The sequence below is a fragment of the Lipomyces arxii genome, assembly GCF_038497795.1.
Source record: "Lipomyces arxii strain Phaff 12-163 unplaced genomic scaffold V1512scaffold_16, whole genome shotgun sequence".
NCBI lineage: Eukaryota > Fungi > Ascomycota > Lipomycetes > Lipomycetales > Lipomycetaceae > Lipomyces > Lipomyces arxii.
In genome coordinates this window covers 156,292-168,125 of record NW_027117715.1, presented here as the reverse complement: position 1 = coordinate 168,125, position 11,834 = coordinate 156,292, and the positions used below count along the sequence as shown (strand labels likewise).

The 11,834-nt window shown below is 41.1% G+C and overlaps 5 protein-coding genes across 5 annotated transcripts; 4 read left to right on the top strand and 1 right to left on the bottom strand.

Moving 5' to 3' along the window:
- Positions 1–315: 315 nt before the first annotated feature.
- V1512DRAFT_292507 (uncharacterized protein) lies at positions 316–2,221 on the top strand. The gene is made up of 5 exons (XM_066918300.1): positions 316–566; positions 611–868; positions 916–966; positions 1,014–1,130; positions 1,178–2,221. The coding sequence occupies exons 1-5, from the start codon at positions 435–437 to the stop codon at positions 2,075–2,077; spliced, it is 1,458 nt and encodes a 485-aa protein (XP_066770199.1). The 5' UTR covers positions 316–434; the 3' UTR covers positions 2,078–2,221.
- Positions 2,222–2,768: 547 nt separating this feature from the next.
- V1512DRAFT_265988 (uncharacterized protein) lies at positions 2,769–5,024 on the bottom strand. Its single transcript, XM_066917009.1, has 2 exons — positions 4,547–5,024; positions 2,769–4,494 (listed from the first exon to the last, which is right to left on the bottom strand). The coding sequence occupies exons 1-2, from the start codon at positions 4,875–4,877 to the stop codon at positions 3,083–3,085; spliced, it is 1,743 nt and encodes a 580-aa protein (XP_066770198.1). The 5' UTR covers positions 4,878–5,024; the 3' UTR covers positions 2,769–3,082.
- A 2-nt stretch (positions 5,025–5,026) lies between these two features.
- On the top strand, positions 5,027–7,766 carry V1512DRAFT_254542 (telomere length regulation protein-domain-containing protein; the record flags this gene model as incomplete). Its single annotated transcript, XM_066914779.1, has 3 exons — positions 5,027–5,684; positions 5,729–6,103; positions 6,154–7,766. 3 exons carry the CDS (start codon positions 5,027–5,029, stop codon positions 7,764–7,766), a joined length of 2,646 nt encoding a protein of 881 aa, XP_066770197.1.
- A 302-nt stretch (positions 7,767–8,068) lies between these two features.
- Positions 8,069–10,051, top strand: V1512DRAFT_49330 (major facilitator superfamily domain-containing protein). Its single transcript, XM_066918414.1, has 2 exons — positions 8,069–8,677; positions 8,722–10,051. Exons 1-2 carry the CDS (start codon positions 8,370–8,372, stop codon positions 9,899–9,901), a joined length of 1,488 nt encoding a protein of 495 aa, XP_066770196.1. The 5' UTR covers positions 8,069–8,369; the 3' UTR covers positions 9,902–10,051.
- A 99-nt stretch (positions 10,052–10,150) lies between these two features.
- On the top strand, positions 10,151–11,832 carry V1512DRAFT_265979 (major facilitator superfamily domain-containing protein). Its single transcript, XM_066917008.1, has 2 exons — positions 10,151–10,352; positions 10,408–11,832. The coding sequence occupies exon 2, from the start codon at positions 10,520–10,522 to the stop codon at positions 11,636–11,638; it is 1,119 nt and encodes a 372-aa protein (XP_066770195.1). The 5' UTR covers positions 10,151–10,352; positions 10,408–10,519; the 3' UTR covers positions 11,639–11,832.
- The last annotated feature ends 2 nt before the right edge of the window (positions 11,833–11,834 follow it).

Sequence of the window (11,834 nt, the reverse complement as noted above, 5' to 3'; positions counted from 1 at the left end):
ATACTTCAAATGATGCCTAGATCTCTCTATGAATGAGGTCACACGTCAAACAAATCACGAATTCAAGTAAATAAGCACATTAACGCGTAGTCAAAGTTGTCTTTTAGAAGTCGCAATACGAAAGGAACTCACTCAAGCTATACATTACAATAAATCACGTGACTATAAGCCGCAAGAATTAAGGTTTAGCATTAAAGGCTGACTGGCGGTCAAGCTTGGAAGGAACGGTAGCCGCTATATAGGCACTAAACCCTTAGAGATACGTCAGATGCCGTGAACTCCGGTGCGGTGCGGTGCTTGATTCGCTGCCGCCGTCCATCAAGAAATATCCCCAAAACTTGCGCTACCCACGAGGGCAATTCGAAGGAAAATTCGCTTACACACATAATAGCATATATACTGAAAGTGAATTCTTTTACTGGTGTGTGATCATAATGTCGTTGCGAGGAATGAAAAAGGCCGTTATACGGGCTCCTCACGTTCTTATTGGGAACAAGTCGCCAGAAGATTTGACAATCATTGACTGGACTAAAGCAATTGCTGAGGCTGAGAAAGGAATAGACGAGGTAAGTAATATTATTTTTGACGTTGTTTGTACTAAGCAACATAGATCATCGCACACGCTAAAAAGTTCAGAGATGCCTGGATTGCTATATTGTCATCTCAGGTATCAATGGCAAAGGACTATAAGGCAATGTACGAGCCTATCCCGGAAGAAGACGAGACCAAGTCCGTAAGACTGACACCGCCTGCGACTATGGCAGCTATAATCAAATATAAAGATGTCATTGTCGAGATTCAGAATGCGATTTTGCCTATGCTGGATAGCATTGATCGCATGGTTGTTCAACGTTGCGTTACCATGAAGGTAGTTTGCTTCCAAGCTTTAGGGGCGTAGCACTGACAAAGCCATAGGGTTATATTGAGACGATAAAAAAAGTTCTCAAAAAACGCGAACACAAAAAAGTGCGAGATTATTTTATCTGATAGGTTTAGTTGGTTAATTTTCGTAGATTGATTACGATCGCTACACGAACTCGTTGGAGAAGATACAACGCAAGGCAAAGATGAGCGATAAGGACGAAGGTCATCTTGAAAAGACTCAAAAGGAGCTGGAAAAAGCCACTGAGGTTTGATTGGAGTTGTCCTGTTTATAATTGGTTTCTGACGCCGACAGGATTTCCGTGTACATGATGAGTACGTCAAAGATACATTACCGAAGGTTATCATTCAGCTATCTGAATTTATCGCTCCCTTGGCCACTCTTTTGTTTCAAACCCAAACTGGTATCCTACAGATTTCTAACGACTTTCTTTATCCGTTTGCTCAGCAACAAGGTCTTGCTCATTCTGAAAGGTCAGTTGTGGATGAGTGGAGTGAACAGTTTATCCCAATCCAGCACCAAGTTGAGGAAGGTATTGCAACTATAAGAAATGGAAAAGCAGTCAAGCAGCCAATGACAGTACGCGACAGCGTTGCACTTGACCAAAAGATTAAACGAGTTCTTACTGTGAAGAAGAATAATAACCGCCCAAAGGGCACTGGTAAAGACGGTGTATATCGAACCTTTAGTGATCTGAACCAGTCAGCTCACAATTCGGAAGGTTCTGATTATGCAGAGTCTCTAAGTGGGTTTTCCACTCCAGGATCGCCTGTGCTGCTCAACAGTCGTACATTTTCTTCAACTAATTCTATTCGCTCTTCGAACTTCGAGACACTACCCAAATATCAAGCTGTCAACGTTGACTCACCGAAGGTCGTAGCCGGATCAACACTTTGGTCCTCAACGAGTACACCCGAGTCTAAACTTCACTCGTTCGATAACAGCCAGTCAATAGATGAGGCCACAATGGAGAAGCCAAGCCCAACGGATAAACAGGGCATATCAGAGGATGGAGCACATGCTGAGTATGATCTCATGACAGCACAGTACACCTTTGTTGGCACGCAAGATACTGATTTGTCGTTCAATGTTGGCGATAAAGTCAAAGTCTTTATGAAGAATGAGGACGACTGGTGGGAAGGTGAGACAATGGATGGCAAACATGGTGAATTTCCTGGAAATTATGTTAAGTAAGTTTCCGGTTGAGTGACAATTTTGGTTGCAATTAGTAGATGTGTACGACTATTAATCTTTCCCATATTTACTGAAATTTGTTGTAAGCTGTCGAGCCGCTCTGTAAACGGCTTTCGCATGCAAAGTTTGACATAAAAGGTTGGGTCATTTGATTGTGCGGCTCACTTGTGAGTCATATCCGGGGTATTTTCATATAAAATGTGGTCAATATTTTCCCAAGTCTCGAAACGAGCAACGAACATAACTATTCAGCATATTTAATACTATTGGCCTTTATTTATTTTTTTGTCAGTTAGATGGTTTGTTTATTTGGCCCATCGCGTACACCTTCTCCCAATGACTCGCCAGCTTCAACCACGTCCACGGCTGCTTCTTCACAAATTTCGCTTCATGATGCACATTTATTGCCACTTTCTAATTTTTTATCTCGAGATACCAAAGAGAGTTCTGATGGATCTATGCGACAAACAGAACAGTTTGGGACATGTCAATCTAGTTTAGATACTATCACATTGCCACAACGAAGTGATATGTCGCCTTTAAGGAACGAGCAAAAACCCATCTTACTTTACGGGCCAGGTAAGGCAAATTCTCCTTCCTTCTTTTGTCTTTTTTGTCCGCTAATCGAATAATACAGGTGGTAGCAGCGCAGCAAAGCAGCTCAAATCGTCCAAAACGTTTGTGCGATCGGCTATATTGAGAGGTCCAACATCGTCGTACAGTAAAAATTAAGCAGACAAAGCGACATCTACTCAAAAGCTTGAATTCATCGTTACTTCTACTTGTTATGTTCTAGTTTTTGTATCAGTGCGATCAGCAACTATGATAGAAAGTGAAAGTATGACGTTTTTAATACCTAACACAACCTGTGAGGAGTAATCACCTTAGAAAGCACATTCTGTAGGACTTGTTATGCATTTACTTCAAAAAGTCAACAAGCCACCAGACGCCATGGCTGAATGTCATAGAATACGAAAACTTGCCTTTCTAGAGTGCCCTAGATGTCTACCCTTTCTTCTGTAAATTCATTCGAGCTTCAACTGCTCGTGCTCTTCTTTCCCGTTCTATCTTCATCCTAGCCTCGGCAGACAGACCGCTTGTAAGTTGATGTTCAACGCTCAAAGTAGCAGTACTCAAAGTTTTCCTCGTACTTGACTTTCCTTCCTTGCCATTATTGCTGGCCTGTTGCAATCGATTGACTGCCTTTTCTCTCTTTTCTTGTTCTACTGATTGTTCCTGCGCTTCCCGCCTTTCAATGTCCGCTTTGGTAATGGCCACCGGTACCTTGGCAAGATCCCAGTTCCATATTTCTTCTAAATCTCCACGTGCAAGTCGAAACGCATCTCGAGTTGTTCTGTCACCGCTTAAATCCCAAGCCATACGGCCTTCTGCGTTTGCTATTGTCGGGTCAGCTTTTAATGTCACTAGTAAGTAGAGCACCATTCTAGGAAGTGATAAAGACGCGGCTAAATGTAAGGCTGTTGGCGTGTGATGAAACTGATCTTGAGGTTCGAATCGAAAATTTACTGTGATTGAATTTGAATCCAAATACAGTTTCAAAGGGTTTGTGCGTGATCTTTTGACCATAGCAACAATCTGTGAAGTGTATTGCTCTTCCAAAGTTTGCTCCCTTACTACTTCAATCTCCTTTTCAACCGCATTCGAAACGACCGGCTTCGGCTTAGGCTTTGAAACAAATAGCTTTCGTTCCAGTACTTTCGGTTTCGTGAGCTCCATCCAAACTCGCTTCACCTCTTTCCCAGTCGCTCTGCGTGTGATAAATGGGACATTTCTCACGCGTGAGTCATTTGCCGAAATGATGCCGGCTTGAAACAGAATACTTCTACTTTGTTTCCCACTTGCGCGAATGAACACATGATCGGCCTTGTCAATAAAATCTTTCCACTCCAACATAAGCTCTGATATTTCCTTTTCCAGAGCCGCTTCATTATAACGTCGTAAGCTAGCACCTGCCGAAGAGGCTTTTCCATGAGCGTTATCACTTGCTGATTGCGAACCACCTTGTTTGCGACGAGTTGTGTATCGATGAAACGTTTTATGACGTAGCAGTTGAACTGGGCTGCCGCGGTTATTACTAAGTATGTGTGACACTATAGCACCTGCAAAATGACCTCCGCCGATCATAAATATAGCTGTAACACCTGTCGAGAACTGAGCTGCTTTGAGACCATTCAGCACGGTACCGGGCTCCGTGGGAAATAACGCACGATAAATAGCAAAAAATGAATCAGCAGGTAGTAATGGTGAAGTGAATAAATGATAGGGCGACCGTATAGGGGCTACCTCGGTGTAATCTTCAACAACGGTCAATTCGTCTATTCTTGTTCTTGACAGAAGTGTGCTGACTTCATCGGTGTCACTTTCTTCTCCAGAGCCGGAAATTGATTCGTCGAGTTCTATTACACATCAATTAAAAATTCCAGAGGCATTAAATCAATGTGTGGATACCTTCTAAAGACTTCTCGAATTCGTCAGTAGTCACCGGTGGCAGTCGTATAAGCTTTCTTTTGACATTGTAACGATGGAGATCTGATTTGAAATGCTCTCGTTGATCCTCTGGAGACGTATTAACAATTTGACATATATTACAAGAGTTTCCACCTCCTTCTTGATTGAACAATCTGTCATCTGCGAGTGAATCTGAAGAAGGTGTTAAGTTGGACGTTTCTTGTCCAAGTTGTAGTGTATCTTCTGCTTCTGCAAACGCAAAATCTTTTAGTGAATCGAGTAATTGCTTTGGAAGCGAATAAACATACAAATTCAAATCCTTTTCTGCCATTCTACCAATCAATTAAATACTATAAACTGTAACTATGTCCAAAAGTAATTGGAACTTGATGAAGTGGATGAACCCTACTATGAAGTTTCTCTCCCACAATACATAAATCGGTTTTACTGGATGTCGGGTTTACTATATATACGGTAACAATGCATTATGGACAGTTAAACGATTTCTACAAAAGTAAGACCGAGATTTTAAAAAACTCTCCCTCTCTGGACGACTTCGAGCAAATCATTACAGAGTTCGCTTTGTCACCTTCACATGTAATTCCTTCAGTGGAATGTATTCGAACGTTCAGTGTGCTTATTGGAACTACAATACCAGAGTTTTATCACATCATTAAACAGGACGGGAAACTTTTACGCAGATTGCACTTGATGATAGCAAGTTTGCCTGGAATCAGCGTTGTTGTATCGATTATTGGCCAGGATAGTGAAGCTCTATTGAAATTTCCACAAGACGACTATGTACGGAATCGTCTTCTGTGTCTACTTGATATACTCTTATTAGCTTTATCCCCGGGTATTTTGGATGTTTTATATCGACAAGTCAATGGGACTACCAAGGAGCAACTCTATATGCAAGATATTATGTCGCTATTTGTGGGTAGTAGACTTATATCAACTATTGCATATGCTAGACAAGCCCTGAATGATACAGAAGAACAGCCTTGGTGGTGGATCAGCGAGGGAGGAAAGATGTCTGATTTTGTCGCAAATGAATTGGCTAATTCATCGGGAATAAGCAATTCACAAAAGTATCTGGCAAAGTTTGTGTCTCGGTGTTTGAATTTGGGTTATTCAAGTGAGTGCCACAATTTTGTCTTCGAATAATATTGACTTCAGCAGATACTGTCTTTGAGCGACTTCTCAACAAGTCAGCGTTTCATGTTTTGCGGATCACAAACGAGATGTCGTCTCTTGATCTGAGTTCTTTTATCAAAAACTTTTTGCATTACCTTCGATCAGAATTTCTGAAAGAATCTGCTGAACAGGATTATGTCAATTGCTCATCGACGGTACTTTTCGAGCTGATACCACCAACTCAGAGTCGAAATGTGATCAAGATCTTAGTGCAGCAAGGTATTGGCACGCAGCCGCTACATCGGGCAGTCGCTCTTTGGCTTGTATCTCATGGCATTCATGCAAAAATGTTTGAAAGCTTGTTGAGACAATGGGGTGACTCTTTGTTTATCAAGTACACGTCACTAACGCGACAAGAAGGTTTGTAATAGTTTTCAGAATTAGAGTCCATCGTTCTAACTCGTTGTCAGTGTACACAGAATTAATATTTCTGTTGCTCACTCACATTGAAAAGTTTACTATTCACAAAATTTCTCAAGAGCCATTTTATCTAGAAGCAATATCGAATCGATTGCAAGCAATGTCTGGCCGTGCTAGGATCATGGGTATGGGTGTTGCTAAGGCGATTAATTTGAGTGATCAGAGTGGCATTCCTTTAGACTTCAACGAGGTTGATGAATTTAATGAATCATATAAAAAATGGAACAGTCTTATGATGTCAACAGATCGCATCATTGATCTTGAAAATGTCTGGCCATTACTGCAGAGTAAGGCCGTAAAGCCATTTATAGACAGAGATTACAACAAACTGTTGCCGGATTTAATTGACGACAACGCCATTGTTGCTAAAAGTGGTCAACTAGATGCTGACTCAGACGATGAAGAGTTTCCAGCTTATGCTATAACTGACGAAGACTCTGAAGATTCAGATGATGATCCAACGATGCGGGCACAAAAGATACTGCCGCCGGTCTATCTCATTGATTTGATCAAATATCTAGGAGAACCCGATGCTAAGACTGCCTTGCCGAGACAAAAGGTAGCGCTGGAAAACGCTTCTGGCATTATTCTTCGTAAAATGAATTATGGGAGCGAGCTTAGCTCATCAAGCAAAGAGTTGGCTACTATTTTGTGCGGTCTGAAAAATACTTACGACTTGCCTAATTTTGAAAACCAAAAAATGGATGCTTTGGTGGCTTTGGTAATTACTGTACCAGAGACAGTAGGTTCCCACTTTGCAGAAAACATTACATTTGGTGATTATTCAATGCAGGAAAAACTAATGATGATGTCTGCTATTGCAATTGGTGCTCAGCATTTAGCTGGAAAGAGTACATATAACTTCGGAATTAAAGGCTCGTTAAGCTTGTTCGCGAGTAAACTGTTACCAGATTCAGCGCACATGAGATTTGCCGCACCGCAAGACGTGAGTTTATCTTTTCTGGGAGTTGGCGAGGTTGAGAACGCGGTTGGTCTGATACAAAAGACGGCTTTACAGGATTCCATAACTAAAGCTACAGATGACCTCAGCACTGAGGCTAAGGTGTTACGCATTTCGGCTCGACTGCTTAATGAGCGTCAAAGGGAATCCAAGCCGGGATTGGTACAGACTAGAAGCAGACTGGCAAAAATAGCTGGCATGTATATGTTTTTTCCGTTGGCAGCTCATTGGCGTTACTTCTTGGCTAGTGTGTCAAAGAACTCGTTTGCGCCGATGCTAGTTGCTCACTATATAAAGACACTAGCTGTTATTGTTGATGCGAGTTTTCCATTAGCGCATGATATCACTGACATGTCTATGGAGCTATTTGATATTTTATCGACTATAAAGCGTGATATATCGGAAGCCAACATCCTTGAAGCAATTTTGACTGCCGTTTTAGTAACGATACAAGTTAACGATGAGACCACATTAATATCCACATTTGGCAAAGAGTTAATTGATATAAAGGATTTTCTAGATTTGAATTGGGAAGCAATTACGGACAAAAATGTTCACAGTCTCGCAGCAGGAGTGCTGATTAAGATTGGACAGTTGCTTGCGCAGCATCAGAGAAGATTGATTGGCGCATTCAATGTTTAGCGGGGTAAAACCTAACCCGAAGTGCTCGGCATGAGGACAAAACAGGCAAGTTTATTTGTCAGGTATTTCCCCACATAATTTTGATTTGAATCAGAATGCTGCAACTGTATTACACAATTGCCACAATAGAGTTTGTTGCAATGAAAACAGACTTCTACTGCATGAATTTCTTAATTAAACTTGGACCAACCTGGGTGTCTGATAAGGTCAGCTGCTACTCATAACAGCACTGCTCATCGACAGGTTGAAACAAAGAAACGAGTATTTAAGCTGTCGCTAAATATATTTCAAACTTGAAATGAATTGATTGCTATTATTTTATCGAAATACTTCTTATCATATCTACGTCAAATTTTATAGTTTACAACTGTTCACCATGTTTTGTATTACAAATATGTTGGACAATTGGTTTCACCCTTTTGAAGTGACGGATTTTCAGGGGTAGTACATCATGTTCCCGACAAAAGCGGAGGTCGGAATCATATTCGTGGAGACACCGTTAGCTTACTCCATTAGGCACTTTGAAGGCATTTATAGATCGACTTCTGCCCAACTTTCTGGTACTGAATTCTCAAAGATCCAGCAATAAAATCGGAGGCTAAAATGGAAACTAGTAAAAATGAACATTTCGCAACTGAGGAGAAGGAAGATCATGTCTTTACAGAGGATGTGTCCACATTGGCTCAGCGCCAATTAAATGCAATTGATAACGATAAAAGAACTAAAATTTGCCGAAGATTTGATATGAGACTGCTGCCACTGGCTACTGCTGCGTATCTGGTTGCCTTTATTGACCGTTCTAATTCGGGAAATGCACGCATTTTGGGAATGGCTGCTGATTTGGAATTAACCGGCAATCGTTTCAATATTGCGATGAGTGCTTTTTATGTTACTTATATTTTACTTGAAATGTTTGTTTTACTTATCACTAAAGCGAATCAAATTAATGTTTTAGTCCTGCAAATCTGTGCTGTAAGAAATTTGGACCACGCATCTGGATCTCCTCACTTGTGCTCTCATTTGGCCTTATATCGATGTGCATCGGCTTTTGTACCGGCTATGCAAGTTTCATAGCACTGCGTGTGCTACTAGGTGCGGCAGAAGCAGGAATTATGCCAGGCCTGTCGTATATGCTGTGTTGTTTTTATCGAAGGCATGAATTGGCAACGAGAATTGGTATTTATGCGTCATGTACTTCACTTTCAGGTGCTTTCGGCGGTTTACTAGCAACAGGTCTTTCGAAAATTCCTTCGTGGGGCATGATGCATACATGGCGAAATATATTTTTTTTTGAAGGTATTATCACTATGATCGTCGGTGGTTTGGTCTACCTCTACCTTCCTGATTCGCCTGCTGTATCAAATTTCTTGACTCCCGATGAAAGACAGGAAGCAACACGGATCATTGAACTTGAAACCTTGTCGTCAGGACCGAGCACTACAATTGAATGGAGACACGTTAAGCGAGCGTTCAACATGGCAAACTTCTTGCTTGTGACTGCAAACATTTCATCTCTTTTGACAGTGACGTCAATGTCTCTCTTTGTTCCATCGATTCTAAACGCAATGGGCTTCAGTTCAATTCGGTCTCAACTTATGTCAGTTCCAGCATATGCTGTCGCGACTATTGTGTGCATTACACTTATGACAATGTCAGACAGAATCAAGCATAGAGGTCTTATGCTTTTGTCTTTATATCCTATCGGAATAGTTGGATTTGGTTTATTGATTGGCGTTCACAGTCCAGTCGGTGTTCGCTACTTTGCAGTGTATCTGGCAATGATTCCTGCATTTACTGCTGCTTCTACGATTATGGCATGGGCTATTGACAATTCTGCTGGGCCAACCGTACGAGCAGTTTCTAGTGCTATCATGGCAGGCGTAGGTAATTTTGGTGGTATTATTGCAACATGGACGTACATGACCAAAGATGCGCCGAAATACATAACTGGTCATGCTATCAATCTTGGTGGATATGTTATGGCTTTTATTTGTGTTTTGATTGCTGTGTTATATTTGAATTGGGAGAACAAAATGCGGAGACAAGGCAAACGTGACCACCGGCTGAAAGATGCGACACAGGAAATGATTGAAGATCTTGGTCATCGTCATCCAGCGTTTGTTTTCACTCTTTAATGCGATACTTTATGCTTGAATGACTTGTAACGCTTTATTCTATGCAATTATATACTTTTCACTGATTTCCATGGACACTAACAAAGCCGGTATACCGGGTATAATAAAAAACCGTTTGCGGCGCAAGCCCACTAATACCCCCACTGAATTTTTTGGGACCCATAAGTACGGGGGGTTCCGGTCATACACAGTTTGATGAAGTATGCTTTATTAGTGAGTTTAATCTTATCTAAATTGATGAATTTGTAGCTATTTGTTCTTCGAGACAGTAGAAAATATTTGGCTATGAGCGTTAATTACAGTTTAAATCAAGAAAGATTAGTAGATGCAGTTATAGACACAGAAGAACTAGAAATGCTAGAAGATGAGAGTAAGCCTGTCAAAATCTCACTAGAAAGGCAACAAGAAAAAGCTTCAGACGAGCTGTATCCACCAGACCAAGGATGGAGAGGTTAGTCTGTACTATTTATACGTGAAGTTATGTCATTCTAACTTGACTGCTTTAGCTTGGCTTTGTGTATTTGGAGCCGGATGTGGTATATTTTGCAGCTTCGGATATGCGAACGTCATCGGTACAATTTATGATTGATAAATAAGATGTAACGCTAACCTATAGGTATGTTCGTTGAATACTACAAATCCAATCAGTTGCAAGAATACTCAGATTCTGAAATCACGTGGATTACATCTATTGAAACATGTTTGATTGTATTTGCTGGTGTTATCGTTGGACGTTTATATGACATTTTCGGGCCTGCTCCACTGATGATTCCTGGAACTATTCTCATGACCTTCGGTATCATGATGACATCTATATGTACAAAATACTACCAATTTATTTTAGCGCAGGGTATCTGTACTAGTTTGGGTGCTGCTCTTGTGTTTAATCCATGCATTTCGTCGCTGTCAACGTGGTTTATTAAAAAACGGGCTACTGCGCTTGGTTTGGCAAACGCAGGTTCATCCTTGGGTGGTGTGGTTATTCCATTTCTGTTTCGCGGTGTCGAACTCAAAGTCGGATTTGGTTGGGGAGTACGTGCTGTTGGTTTCCTTGTACTTGTGTTTTCAACTATTGCTTGCTTTACAGTAAGCTCGCGAATCAAACCTCCAGGCCGACAGCCGATCAGATTTTATCATACATATATACGCCCATTCAAATCTTTATCATTCTCATTATCAGCTCTTGGTATTTGTCTGGTTTACTGGGGCGTTTTCATTCCAATTTCATTTATACCTAGTCATGCGGTTGCGCATGGCTTTTCCGCGACTATGGCTGTATATCTTATTTCAATTCAGAATGGTGTTAGTACTCTGGGACGTATCATTCCCGGTATTATGGCGGACAAGCTTGGCAGATTTAATACATATGTTATGGGTGTATATGTCACTGCGCTTTTCACTGTCGCTTTGTGGATCCCCGCAAAGACGCATGCCGCCATTATTGCGTACGCTGCTATGTACGGATTTTGGTCTGGAATAGCAGTAACTGTCTGGCAACCAATGATTGCAGAGATTTCTCCCTTGAATGAGGTTGGTGCAAGACTAGGAGCGGTAAGTGCTGCTTTATCATTTTCAAGTTTGCTCGGGGCACCAGTTGCCGGTGCTATTATTTCAAGCAACAATGGGCAGTACTATGGCGCTGCAATATTTGCCGCAGTCATGATGGTATCTGGTGGAACAGTTACTCAAGTTGCACGGTTAATAATTACTAATGGGAAATGGTTGGTTGCCAAATAATGGAAAATCAAAAGTGGATGATGTATGATTTGGTTATTAACGATGGCTGTTTGTGGTATTTATTGGCAGCATATTGCATTAAAAATGGTAAATAATACGGTTTCAGTTTTCATGTGCTTTGATTTCAATTATGTGTTTGGAATTATGTGTTTGGCGTGAATGTGTATAGAAAATAAAATAGTGTATTGCATTCTGC